The sequence below is a fragment of the Oncorhynchus tshawytscha genome, linkage group LG11, assembly GCF_018296145.1.
Source record: "Oncorhynchus tshawytscha isolate Ot180627B linkage group LG11, Otsh_v2.0, whole genome shotgun sequence".
In the NCBI taxonomy this organism is placed as follows: Eukaryota; Metazoa; Chordata; class Actinopteri; order Salmoniformes; family Salmonidae; genus Oncorhynchus; species Oncorhynchus tshawytscha.
The window spans coordinates 40,905,785-40,920,179 of record NC_056439.1 but is presented as its reverse complement, the minus strand read 5'-3'; the positions used below and the strand labels follow the sequence as shown (position 1 = coordinate 40,920,179).

General features: G+C 43.3%; 1 protein-coding gene across 1 annotated transcript in view; it reads left to right on the top strand.

The window, feature by feature from the left end:
- Nucleotides 1-14,395, top strand: part of ush2a (Usher syndrome 2A (autosomal recessive, mild)) — a 456,140-nt gene that overhangs the window by 169,983 nt on the left and 271,762 nt on the right. Inside the window, exons 25-26 of the mRNA XM_042330430.1 lie at nucleotides 12,900-13,006; nucleotides 13,218-13,341. Of these exons, the coding sequence (XP_042186364.1) occupies nucleotides 12,900-13,006; nucleotides 13,218-13,341 (231 nt within the window). The remainder of the gene's footprint in view (nucleotides 1-12,899; nucleotides 13,007-13,217; nucleotides 13,342-14,395) is intronic.

Below are 14,395 nucleotides of genomic sequence, written 5' to 3'. Positions count from 1 at the left end.
GTCTTCTCACAAAAACATCTGTAGTTCTACATCTGTTTTCTACATTTATTTATCCTACGGTTCTGACTTTGTGTACAGGGAAAATATTGTAAGAGCAGAGCCCATGTTCTGCTTTCTGTCGCTGTACATTTCAGAAGTGCTGAACACGTACAGTTGTAGTCGGAAGTTTACATACACTTAGGTTGGAGTCATTAAAACTAGTTTACATACACTTAGGTTGGAGTCATTAAAACTAGTTTACATACACTTAGGTTGGAGACATTAAAACTAGTTTACATACACTTAGGTTGGAGTCATTAAAACTAGTTTACATACACTTCAGTTGGAGTCATTAAAACTAGTTTACATACACTTAGGTTGGAGTCATTAAAACTAGTTTACATACACTTCAGTTGGAGTCATTAAAACAGTTTACATACACTTGGAGTCATTAAAACTAGTTTACATACACTTCAGTTGGAGTCATTAAAACTAGTTTACATACACTTCAGTTGGAGTCATTAAAACTAGAGTACATACACTTCAGTTGGAGTCATTAAAACTAGTTTACATACACTTAGGTTGGAGTCATTAAAACTAGTTTACATACACTTCAGTTGGAGTCATTAAAACTAGTTTACATACACTTAGGTTGGAGTCATTAAAACTAGTTTACATACACTTAGGTTGGAGTCATTAAAACTAGTTTACATACACTTCAGTTGGAGTCATTAAAACTAGTTTACATACACTTAGGTTGGAGTCATTAAAACTAGTTTACATACACTTAGGTTGGAGTCATTAAAACTAGTTTACATACACTTAGGTTGGAGTCATTAAAACTAGTTTACATACACTTAGGTTGGAGTCATTAAAACTAGTTTACATACACTTCAGTTGGAGTCATTAAAACTAGTTTACATACACTTAGGTTGGAGTCATTAAAACTAGTTTACATACACTTCAGTTGGAGTCATTAAAACTAGTTTACATACACTTAGGTTGGAGTCATTAAAACTAGTTTACATACACTTCAGTTGGAGTCATTAAAACTAGTTTACATACACTTAGGTTGGAGTCATTAAAACTAGTTTACATACACTTAGATTGGAGTCATTAAAACTAGTTTACATACACTTCAGTTGGAGTCATTAAAACTAGTTTACATACACTTAGGTTGGAGTCATTAAAACTAGTTTTTCAACCACTACATAACATTTCTTGTTAACAAACTATAGTTTTGGCAAGTCGGTTAGGACATCTACTTTGTGCATGACACAAGTCATTTTTCCAACAATTGTTTACAGACAGATTATTTCACTGTATCACAATTCCAGTGGGTCAGAAGTTTACATACACTAAGTTGACTGTGCCTTTAAACAGCTTGGAAAATTATGTCGTCATGGCTTTAGAAGCTTCAGATAGGCTAATTGACATCATTTGAGTCAATTGGAGGTGTACCTGTGGATGTATTTTAAGGCCTACCTTGCTTGACATCATGGGAAAATCAAAAGAAATCAGCCAAGACCTCAGAAAAAAAAATTGTAGACCTCCACAAGTGTGGTTCATCCTTAGGAGCAATTTCCAATTGCCTGAAGGTACCACGTTCATCTGTACAAACAATAGTACACAAGTATAAACACCATGGGACCACATAGCCGTCATACCGCTCAGGAAGGAGAGGCGTTCTGTCTCCTAGAAATGAACGTACTTTGGTGCAAAAAGTGCAAGTCAATCCCAGAGCAACAGCGAAGGACCTGGTGAAGATGCTGGAGGAAACAAAGTATCTATATCCTCAATAAAACGAGTCCTATATCGACATAACCTGAAAGGCCCCTCAGCAAGGTTGAAGCCACTGCTCCAAAACCGCCATAAAAAAGCCAGACTATGGTTTACAACTGCAAGTGGGGACAAATATTGTACTTTTTTGAAAAATTATTAAACAAAAATAGAACTGTTTGGTCATAATGACCATCGTTGTGTTTGGAGGAAAAAGGGGGAGGCTTGCAAGCCGAAGAACACCATCCCAACCGTGAAGCACAGGGGTGGCAGCATCATGTTGTGGGGGTGCTTTGCTGCAGGAGGGACTGGTGCACTTCACAAAATAGATGGCATCATGAGAGTGGAAAATGATGTAGATATATTGAAGCAACATATCAAGACAAAAGTCAGGAAGTTAAAGCTTGGTTGCAAATGGGTTTTCCCAATGGACAATGACCCCAAGCATACTTCCACAGTTGTGGCATAATTGCTTCAGGACAACAAAGTCAAGGTATTGGAGTAGCCATCACAAAGCCCTGACCTCAATCCTATACAATATTTGAGGGCAGAACTGAAAAAGCGTGTGCGAGCAAGGAGGCCTTACAAACCTGACTCAGCTCTGTCAGGAGAAATGGGACAAAATTCACCCAACTTATTGTGGGAAGCTTGTGGAAGGCTACCCAAAACGTTTGACCCAAGTTAAACAATGTAACGGCAATGCTACCAAATACTAATTGAGTGTATGTAAACTTCTGACCCACTGGGAATGTGATGAAAGAAATAAAGGCTGAAATAAATCATTCTCTATACTATTCTGACATTTCACATTCTTAAAATATAGTGGTGATCCTAACTGACCTAAGGAATTGTGAAAAACTGAGTTTAAATGTGTTTGGCTAACGTGTACGTAAACTTCCGACTTCAACTGTAGTTATATTGACAACATTCGTCGTCGCTCGCTCATTAATGTCTTACGGATCTCCTCTTATCCGCATATGCCATAGTTTGTACGTCTCAGTTGTCAGTAGAAACCACATATCAGCTATGTTTTTGTAAAGGCAGTAAATGATGCTGAATAAACTGTTTCGCTGCCAGACAAGGCTCTGCTGAAAGCCAGGTGTAGCGGTGGTAAGGATTCACTCCATGGTGCTGAAAAGAAAGCACTGTTGTTTGGACAGCTTTATGTAGACTCTAACAGTTTGTAGCCACCGTTTGTCACCGTTATAGTGCAATTAATGTATTGTTTAGTGTTGTGCAGTTTCTTTGCTGACATGCATCTAAAATAATTTTGGGGAGTTTGGCCCACCAAGATTTACATGCTAAAATCGCCACAGAGTATGACCCCCCCTCCCGGCTTAGACTCGGAAGAATGGATTGTAGATTGTAGACGATTCTGCACTAATTGTCTGATCAAAACTTCCCGTTCACACATACTAACACACACAGAGAAACGAATACACACACACTCACACACACGCAGACAGACAAACGAACCCAACCTGTTGGTTTGGAGCATCCAAGACTGTCTGTGCCATTACCCATGTTGTGATTGTCTTGTGCCAGACCTTAATGTTGATGATAGCCATTTATCCATCCTTTACCCAGGCTTTTACGACTGTTTAGACACACAATCCACATATTACCCAGACACACCATTACACAGAATAACCATCTGTCCAGATGGAGGAGACGGCATCTGCTTAGATGCTTTTATCTCACTCAAATTCTATTTGATTCTGTCAATACACACATCCACCTACAGTAAATGAACCTAGTTGGTCTTAGAGAGGAGTGAGTTGTGGGGTGTGGTGTGGTGTGTAAACAGTAAGTAAGGGCCTTAATGGTTACAGAGTAGAACATTATTTTGGCGTCTCCCAAAGCACTCTGGGATAAGAAGGCAGACAGAGGAGAAGAAAGAGCATTCCTCAACCCCCCCCTCTCTTTCTCTCTCGCTTCATCTCTTCTTTACTCCCTCCAACTTTCAGTGGAAACTTTCCGTGTCTCCCTTATATAAAGTGTGTTTTGCACATAATTAAGAATTTCTTATACATATTTAAAGGAATTTCACCAGATTACATTTCCTTATGTAACTCTAAATCTAAAAATGAATTAAATTAGGAGGAAGAAAGATGTAAGGATGTCTGCATGCGTGTGTGTGAGTCTGTGTGTGTAAAGCCCACAGCACTCCTCCAGAGCAGACTCTTACCACCAGAGCAGACTCTCACCACCAGAGCAGACTCTTACCACCAGAGCAGACTCTCACCACCAGAGCAGACTCTTACCACCAGAGCAGACTCTCACCACCAGAGCAGACTCTCACCACCAGAGCAGACTCTTACCACCAGAGCAGACTCTTACCACCAGAGCAGACTCTCACCACCAGAGCAGACTCTTACCACCAGAGCAGACTCTTACCACCAGAGCAGACTCTCACCACCAGAGCAGACTCTTACCACCAGAGCAGACTCTTACCACCAGAGCAGACTCTCACCACCAGAGCAGACTCTTACCACCAGAGCAGACTCTTACCACCAGAGCAGACTCTTACCACCAGAGCAGACTCACACCTCCAGAGCAGACTCACACCTCCAGAGCAGACTCTCACCACCAGAGCAGACTCTCACCACCAGAGCAGACTCTTACCACCAGAGCAGACTCACACCTCCAGAGCAGACTCTCACCACCAGAGCAGACTCTCACCACCAGAGCAGACTCTCACCACCAGAGCAGACCTCCAGAGCAGACTCTCACCACCAGAGCAGACTCTCACCACCAGAGCAGACTCTTACCACCAGAGCAGACTCTCACCACCAGAGCAGACTCTCACCACCAGAGCAGACTCTTACCACCAGAGCAGACTCTCACCACCAGAGCAGACTCTTACCACCAGAGCAGACTCTTACCACCAGAGCAGACTCTCACCACCAGAGCAGACTCTTACCACCAGAGCAGACTCTACCACCAGAGCAGACTCTTACCACCAGAGCAGACTCACACCTCCAGAGCAGACTCACACCTCCAGAGCAGACTCTCACCACCAGAGCAGACTCTCACCACCAGAGCAGACTCTTACCACCAGAGCAGACTCACACCTCCAGAGCAGACTCTCACCACCAGAGCAGACTCTCACCACCAGAGCAGACTCTCACCACCAGAGCAGACTCACACCTCCAGAGCAGACTCTCACCACCAGAGCAGACTCTCACCACCAGAGCAGACTCTCACCACCAGAGCAGACTCTCACCACCAGAGCAGACTCTCACCACAAGAGCAGACTCTCACCACCAGAGCAGACTCTCACCACTTGGTATTGATCAGGTTGGATTGTGAATCAGTTGCTGACGGTAATGTTTCATGTATCCTACATCCATAAAGACTTGCTCTACAAGCCTAGCCAGCCCCTACACACACACACACACACACACACACACACACACACACACACACACACACACACACACACACACACACACACACACACAGACACACACACATACACATACACACACGCACGCACGCACACACACACACACACACACACGCACACACACACACGGCACATTGACGTTAACCCTGCTATGCATATTTCTCTCCTTGGGAAGCCTGGGGATAATTATGCATAAATCAATAGTTGTGCTGCTCCAGAGATATATTTCAGCGGTATTACAGTGCATGTAGACCGGGGATGATCCGGAGGCCCATAAAGGATGTCAGCTAGTGTAAAAACACAAAACACTCCTCCGGGCCTGATAATTGTTCCCCAGAAGTGTGTGTGCGTGTGTGTGTCTGCCCTGGGAGCACTGTGGTGATTTAGCTGCTTCATTAACATGTTGAAGGCAATATTAACCTTAGTGTTGGACTGTTAACCTTGTTGTCAGAGCGTCATAGAGTGGAGAGGGGGCAGAGAGGATGACAGGAGGAGAGGAGAGACCAAGTGGCTTTTATCAACCCTTATGTGGCTGCCTCGTGGTAAATACATGGCAGCATATTAGCATCGCACAGTAGTCACTCACATATACACACACAGTACACACGCACGCACGCACACACACACACACCCACACACACACACACACACACACACACACAGTACATACATACACATAAAACACACACACACACACACAAAAACATACACACATGCATGCACACACACACACGCACACACACGCAAACAAACATACACACAGGCATGCAAACACACACGCGCACACACGCACACACGCAAACAAACATACACACAGGTATGCAAACGCACACACGCACACACACACACACACACACACACACACACACACACACACACACAGTACATACATACATACATACATACATACATACATACATACATACATACATACATACATACATACATACATACATACATACATACATACATACATACATACATACATACATACATACACATAAACACACACATGCACACACAAACACACACACAGGTACACACACACACACAGGAACACACACAAAGCCCATTATTCTTTAAGAAATTCTTCAAGCTCTGTAGGGCTGACCCCATTTAGTTGACTAGTTGATTGTTTGGTCGATAGGCTGTTGGTTGACCGAGATTTCTTTAGTCGAGCAGTTGCAAAAACAAATATTTTCATGGTGCTCAAGACACCTGTCTGATTCACACCTGTCTGAGTGGACTAATCCATGACGGAGACCACGGGGAGGGCACAGTCCATCACAAGACACCTGTCTGATTCACCCCTGTCTGAGTGGACTAATCCATGACGGAGGCCACGGGGAGGGCACAGTCCATCACAAGACACCTGTCTGATTCACGCCTGTCTGAGTGGACTAATCCATGACGGAGACCACGGGGAGGGCACAGTCCATCACAAGACACCTGTCTGATTCACCCCTGTCTGAGTGGACTAATCCATGACGGAGGCCACGGGGAGGGCACAGTCCATCACAAGACACCTGTCTGATTCACCCCTGTCTGAGTGGACTAATCCATGACGGAGGCCACGGGAGGGCACAGTCCATCACAAGACACCTGTCTGATTCACCCCTGTCTGAGTGGACTAATCCATGACGGAAGCCACAGGGAAGGCACAGTCCATCACAAGACACCTGTCTTATTCACCCCTGTCTGAGTGGACTAATCCATTGCGGAGGCCACGGGGAGGGCACAGTCCATCACAAGACACCTGTCTGATTCACCCCTGTCTGAGTGGACTAATCCATGACGGAGGCCACGGGGAGGGCACAGTCCATCACAAGACACCTGTCTGATTCACCCCTGACTGAGTGGACTAATCCATGATGGAAGCCACGGGGAAGGCACAGTCCATCACAAGACACCTGTCTTATTCACCCCTGTCTGAGTGGACTAATCCATTGCGGAGGCCACGGGGAGGGCACAGTCCATCACAAGACACTTGATACTGCAATTGTATATGGTTATATTATGTCAAACCAAATGGTGCAACACTAATAAATCTGATATTATCTTATAAGAAATGCGCTTTCTCCCTCGTTGGATAAGGTCGCTGTCCGCGGTTCTGAAACACAACCTTCAGTACACCGTAGAATTGCTGCCTTTCCCTATGTTGCTTTGTGCATAATAGCAGTTAACCAGTATATTGGGATGGAGAACAATGTGGCGGAGGCAGCAGCAGGAACGAGGAAACAAGCCTTGCCTTCGTTTAATTGTCTAAGAAAAGTTAGGAGAGAGGAAACCCCAACTTAATTAAGTCTATAATCAATATCCTAACTGTTCAATGTACCTGGCTTTATAAATCATCCATATATGTATATCTACAGAAATAAGACAGATCTTTCTTATGTTGCCTGTTTGAGTGTTTGACTCTTTTTAATGTTTTCTATGCTGTAATAAAGGCTTTACAAAAAAATAATTGTTAGAACAGACTGGTATTACTTATAAATGATTTAGTGTTGTTTACACTGCTCCAAACAGGCAGAACAATGATATTGTAATCTTACAACACAAGTTTGTCCTCATAATATTCACGGAGCTCTCGCTCTTATAGCCTCCCTTTTCTTGATCTCCTTCTTACTGTTACTATTATAATGATGATGATCATAACAGTAAGTCATGTTGTCATTAGTGGTCTTTGTATAGTATCCTTGTATAACCATCAAGCTGGAGGCCTAGAAGTGACTCTTCTTTAGTCTTCATACCGTAACTTTCTTAGGCCTATATTTCAATATATAGGCTACTGTATCAGTCAATCAATCATTCGTTCATGCCATCACACAGCCTAAAAGACATGAATGCTCTGAAATGCTATCAAGCATTTTAGTTTTTTAATTAAATAACAAAAGGAAGCTTTGAATAATTAGCCTAAACAATAAATAAATGCATGCAACTGTTTTTAGTCTGGTGTAATAAAGGCTTTGTTTTTTTTGTATCTCGTTCGAACAGACTCTCAGGTACACTTCTTCATTAAGTGTTTTTTACACTGTCTGTCTACTGTATATATGGAAAAATACGTTTCAACATTTCGACCAATCGATTGGTCAAAAGAACAGGATTACTTTTTTTTAGTCGGGGACAGCCCTAAAGCTCTGAAGCCCTAAAGGTTTTGAGGATCTTGGCTAGACAGCCATTTTCAAGTCTTGACATAGATTTCACGCAGATTTAAGTCAAAACTTTAACTTGGCTGCTCGGAAACAATCACTGTTTTCTTGGTAAGCAACTCAAGTGTAGATTTGGCTTTGTGTTGTAGGTTATTGTCCTGCTGAAAGTTGAATTAATCTCCCAGTGTCTGGTGTAAAGCAGACGGAAGCAGGTTTTCCTCTAGGAAAATGCCTGTGCTTGGCTCCATCCCGTTTCTTTTTATCCTGAAAAACTCACCAATCTTTGCCGATATCAAGCATACCCATAACATGATGCAGCCACCACCATGCTTGATCATAAGGAGGCAGTTACTCAGTGCTGTGCTGTGTGGGATTTGCCCCAAATATAAGGCTTAGCATTTAGGCCAAAACATTTATTCCTTCTCCATGTTTTTTGTTGCAGTATAACTTTAGTGCCTTGTTGCATACAAGATGCATGTTTTGGAATATTTGTATTCTGTATATTTGTATTCTACTTTTCATTCTGTCATGTTGGTTATTATTGTGGAGTAACTACAATCTTGTTGATCCATCCTTAGTGTTTTCCCTTCACAAACAATGAACTCTCTAGCTGTTTTAAAGTCACTACTGGCCTCATGGTGACGTCCGTGAGCAGTTTCATTCCTGTCCTGCAGCTCAGTTCAGAAGGATGACTGTATCTTTGATGTGTCTGTGTGGTTTAATACATCATCCACAGCATCAGTATTAACTTGACCATGCTTAAAGAGATATTCAATGTCTGATTTGTTATTGTTACCCATCTACCAATCACTGCCATTCTTTATGAGGCTTTCGAAAAGCTGGTCTTTGTAGTTTAGTCTGTGCTTGAAATTCAACACTTTCTAATTTAGGCTTGTTAATGAAAAGAGATTAATACTTTTGCAACAACATTTGAGTTAATTAAATGTAAAAAATACTTAATATTATGGAGTATTTTGTATAGATCAATGAGCAAAACCCCCACAATTAAATTAATTTAAATCCCACTTTAATGCAAAAAAAAGAAATTAAAACCAAGGGGGTGAATACTGCTGATAAGTAAAGGGAGAAATCACTGAAGATGTTTAAATGCGACCAGCCACTGAATTCTGGAGACACTGTCCTACTTGCCGATTCTATAGTAAAGAAAAAACACGGAACATATCACTACCAGCTCCTCTCTCTAGCGTATGTTCTGAGGGGTAACATAAAAGATAAATGTTCCACAGAGGCTTCACAAAAATCCTATTAAAGGAGAGGGAATAATTTTGTAATGATATCAGAATTTCCATTATATAGACTCTATGGTTATTGATTGGCTGTCATTTAAGGTGCCTTGACTGAGATGGGCTGGGACGACAAGACATCCACCTCCATTTACCAGCTTTATTAGGCCTGTGTGTGTGTGTATGTGTGTGTGTGTGTGTGTGTGTGTGTGTGTGTGTGTGTGTGTGTGTGTGTGTGTGTGTGTGTGTGTGTGTGTGTGTGTGTGTGTGTGTGTGTGTGTGTGCATGTGTGCATGCGTGTGTGTGCACGCGCGTGTGAAGGTGTCACTCCTGGATAATTCACTCCTCTAAATCAAATCAAATCAAATTTATTTATATAGCCCTTCGTACATCAGCTGATATCTCAAAGTGCTGTACAGAAACCCAGCCTAAAACCCCAAACAGCAAGCAATGCAGGTGTAGAAGCACGGTGGCTAGGAAAAACTCCCTAGAAAGGCCAAAACCTAGGAAGAAACCTAGAGAGGAACCAGGCTATGTGGGGTGGCCAGTCCTCTTCTGGCTGTGCCGGGTGGAGATTATAACAAAACATGGCCAAGATGTTCAAATGTTCATAAATGACCAGCATGGTCGAATAATAATAAGGCAGAACAGTTGAAACTGGAGCAGCAGCACAGTCAGGTGGAAGTTGAAACTGGAGCAGCAGCATGGCCAGGTGGACTGGGGACAGCAAAGAGTCATCATGTCAGGTAGTCCTGGGGCATGGTCCTAGGGCTCAGGTCAGTTGAAACTGGAACAGCAGCATGGCCAGGTGGACTGGGGACAGCAAGGAGTCATCATGTCAGGTAGTCCTGGGGCATGGTCCTAGGGCTCAGGTCGTCCGAGAGAGAGAAAGAAAGAGAGAAGGAGAGAATTAGAGAACGCACACTTAGATTCACACAGGACACCGAATAGGACAGGAGAAGTACTCCAGATATAACAAACTGACCCCAGCCCCCGACACATAAACTACTGCAGCATAAATACTGGAGGCTGAGACAGGAGGGTTCAGGAGACACTGTGGCCCCATCCGAGGACACCCCGGACAGGGCCAAACAGGAAGGATATAACCCCACCCACTTTGCCAAAGCACAGCCCCCACACCACTAGAGGGATATCTTCAACCACCAACTCACCATCCTGAGACAAGGCTGAGTATAGCCCACAAAGATCTCCGCCACGGCACAACCCAAGGGGGGGGCGCCAACCCAGACAGGATGACCACAACAGTGAATCAACCCACTCAGGTGACGCACCCCCTCCAGGGACGGCATGAGAGAGCCCCAGTAAGCCAGTGACTCAGCCCCTGTAATAGGGTTAGAGGCAGAGAATCCCAGTGGAAAGAGTGGAACCGGCCAGGCAGAGACAGCAAGGGCGGTTCGTTGCTCCAGAGCCTTTCCATTCACCTTCCCACTCCTGGGCCAGACTACACTCAATCATATGACCCACTGAAGAGATGAGTCTTCAGTAAAGACTTAAAGGTTGAGACCGAGTTTGCGTCTCTGACATGGGTAGGCAGACCGTTCCATAAAAATGGAGCTCTATAGGAGAAAGCCCTGCCTCCAGCTGTTTGCTTAGAAATTCTAGGGACAATTAGGAGGCCTGCGTCTTGTGACCGTAGCGTACGTGTAGGTATGTACGGCAGGACCAAATCAGAGAGATAGGTAGGAGCAAGCCCATGTAATGCTTTGTAGGTTAGCAGTAAAACCTTGAAATCAGCCCTTGCTTTGACAGGAAGCCAGTGTAGAGAGGCTAGCACTGGAGTAATATGATCAAATTTTTGGTTCTAGTCAGGATTCTAGCAGCCGTATTTAGCACTAACTGAAGTTTATTTAGTGCTTTATCTGGGTAGCCGGAAAATAGAGCATTGCAGTAGTCTAACCTAGAAGTGACAAAAGCATGGATTAATTTTTCTGCATCATTTTTGGACAGAAAGTTTCTGATTTTTGCAATGTTACGTAGATGGAAAAAAGCTGTCCTCGAAATGGTCTTGATATGTTCTTCAAAAGAGAGATCAGGGTCCAGAGTAACGCCGAGGTCCTTCACAGTTTTATTTGAGACGACTGTACAACCATTAAGATTAATTGTCAGATTCAACAGAAGATCTCTTTGTTTCTTGGGACCTAGAACAAGCATCTCTGTTTTGTCCGAGTTTAATAGTATAAAGTTTGCAGCCATCCACTTCCTTATGTCTGAAACACATGCTTCTAGCGAGGGCAATTTTGGGGCTTCACCATGTTTCATTGAAATGTACAGCTGTGTGTCATCCGCATAGCAGTGAAAGTTTACATTATGTTTTCGAATAACATCCCCAAGAGGTAAAATATATAGTGAAAATAATAGTGGTCCTAAAACGGAACCTTGATGAACACCAAAATTTACAGTTGATTTGTCAGAGGACAAACCATTCACAGAGACAAACTGATATCTTTCCGACAGATAAGATCTAAACCAGGCCAGAACATGTCCGTGTAGACCAATTTGGGTTTCCAATCTCTCCAAAAGAATGTGGTGATCGATGGTATCAAAAGCAGCACTAAGGTCTAGGAGCACGAGGACAGATGCAGAGCCTCGGTCCGATGCCATTAAAATGTCATTTACCACCTTCACAAGTGCCGTCTCAGTGCTATGATGGGGTCTAAAACCAGACTGAAGCATTTCGTATACATTGTTTGTCTTCAGGAAGGCAGTGAGTTGCGGAGCAACAGCCTTCTCTAAAATTTTTGAGAGGAATGGAAGATTCGATATAGGCCGATAGTTTTTTATATTTTCTGGGTCAAGGTTTGGCTTTTTCAAGAGAGGCTTTATTACTGCCACTTTTAGTGAGTTTGGTACACATCCAGTGGATAGAGAGCCGTTTATTATGTTCAACATAGGAGGGCCAAGCACAGGAAGCAGCTCTTTCAGTAGTTTAGTTGGAATAGGGTCCAGTATCTAGCTCATACGTGGGACCATCTAAAACACAGCACATGCATGACGCTGAGATGTTTAATGCACAGCTGTCTTTTATAACCCTCTATCTCTCCACTCGTTTAGTTATTTTATCGCTTTAACCTGTTATCAGACTAGCAGACTCTCTGAGATGGATAATTACTGTAAGGGAGTCTTTGTCTAAGAGACAGCTGAACAACACACCCATTTAAGAGCATTTGTAATTCTGCATAGATCTACAAATGAGTGTACTTAAAAGCAGCATACATGTACCCTCCTCTTGTTGCAGGCTTTGTACAAGGTAGTTACTTTTCTTCTCCTTCACTTTAATTATTATCTCTTTACTCTCTCTCCCGTCCCTCCCATCTCTAGCTCCAGCAGGTCTTGCTCCCCCCAGGTTGAGGCCTTTACATGGGACACTGATGGAGGTGACCTGGGACCCCCCCTCTCAGCCCCACGGACCCCCACCACTCTACCAGGTCTGTCTGTCTGTCCGCCTTTCTGTCAGATACTCTCATAACCAACTACAGAGGGACATTATTGTTTAAATTCCTTTAAAACATATTTGTACGTACATATCTGTTGTGATACTTCCACTTTGTGTCACGCCTCGTCTTGCTGTTATAGAGCCTATGTAATCAAACCCAGAGAGTAACTTCTACTGTTACATTTGAACCCGAACTCCGTCAGGTGGAGCGAACCGACCTCTCTCTCTCTGACCCCCGTGACCTCGTCGTTAGGGGGGCGATGTTTCCCGGCAACGGTTACCACCGGTTCCCCAGCGACACACTACCGGTCAACAGCGACTTCACAGGTACGTGGCGACTGTAGATGCACACACACACACACACACACACACACACACACACACACACACACACACACACACACACACACACACACACACACACACACACACACATACTGTACACACACACAGTAATATTGGAGTATCTACATCTTTGTGTAAGAGCACAGCAAAATGAATAGTTGGTACATTATAAAACACATAAAAATACATAGTTTATCATTTGTTTAGTGTTGTTCTGTATATGTTCAGACTGAAACAGTATTTCTGTGGAAGAGTCCCAGCTAAGTGAATGACTTCCACATGAGACAGAGGACAATTACAACAGTGTTTACTCACATAATTGGAGAACTGAGCTCCAAATCAAAACATGTTCTGCTTCATCTGCAAACCCAACCAAAACATCCCCAGTCGGCCATTTGTTTAAATTATATTATATATGTTTTAATTGGCTCTTATGCTAATCAAATAGATTCCACTACCAAAGCATCCGGTTGATTCACCCAGCAATGTTACAGGTGGGGAAATGAAAAGCCTTAATTTCCCATTATTAACTTGTTTTCTCCTTCCTTGTTTGAGGGATTTGTAAAATATCGTTTTTACTTAGATTTTCTCCTCAAATGCCCAAATCCTTACTCACGGTCAAATCTGGCACACTGGTCACCTCTCACTCTGGCATCACTGTGGCATCACCTTAGCAGACTGTGTGTGTGCGTGTGTGTGTCTCCAGCACAGTGTTCACTATTAGACCTCACGTTCAGCATCTCTCCCCTCCCTAGTTCTACAGGTCCAGTAAACTATCAGAGAAATCTGTCTATATTTGTATGAATAGACCACCAGTTACTCCTTAGTCCCTCTGCAGTGTAGGACATTATGCAGCCTGCATATCATATCATAAAGTAATGGTAGAACCTGCTGACCGAGCCTGGTGTGGAGATGCACGGCCATCTGCCCTTAACTCTATTAACGTCTAGCAGCTATTTCCCCTTTTCTCCTTCAATTATGACGCAGGATAAATCTTTATAAATCAGGACCAGGCTTCAGTCCTGCTGCCGCTAAT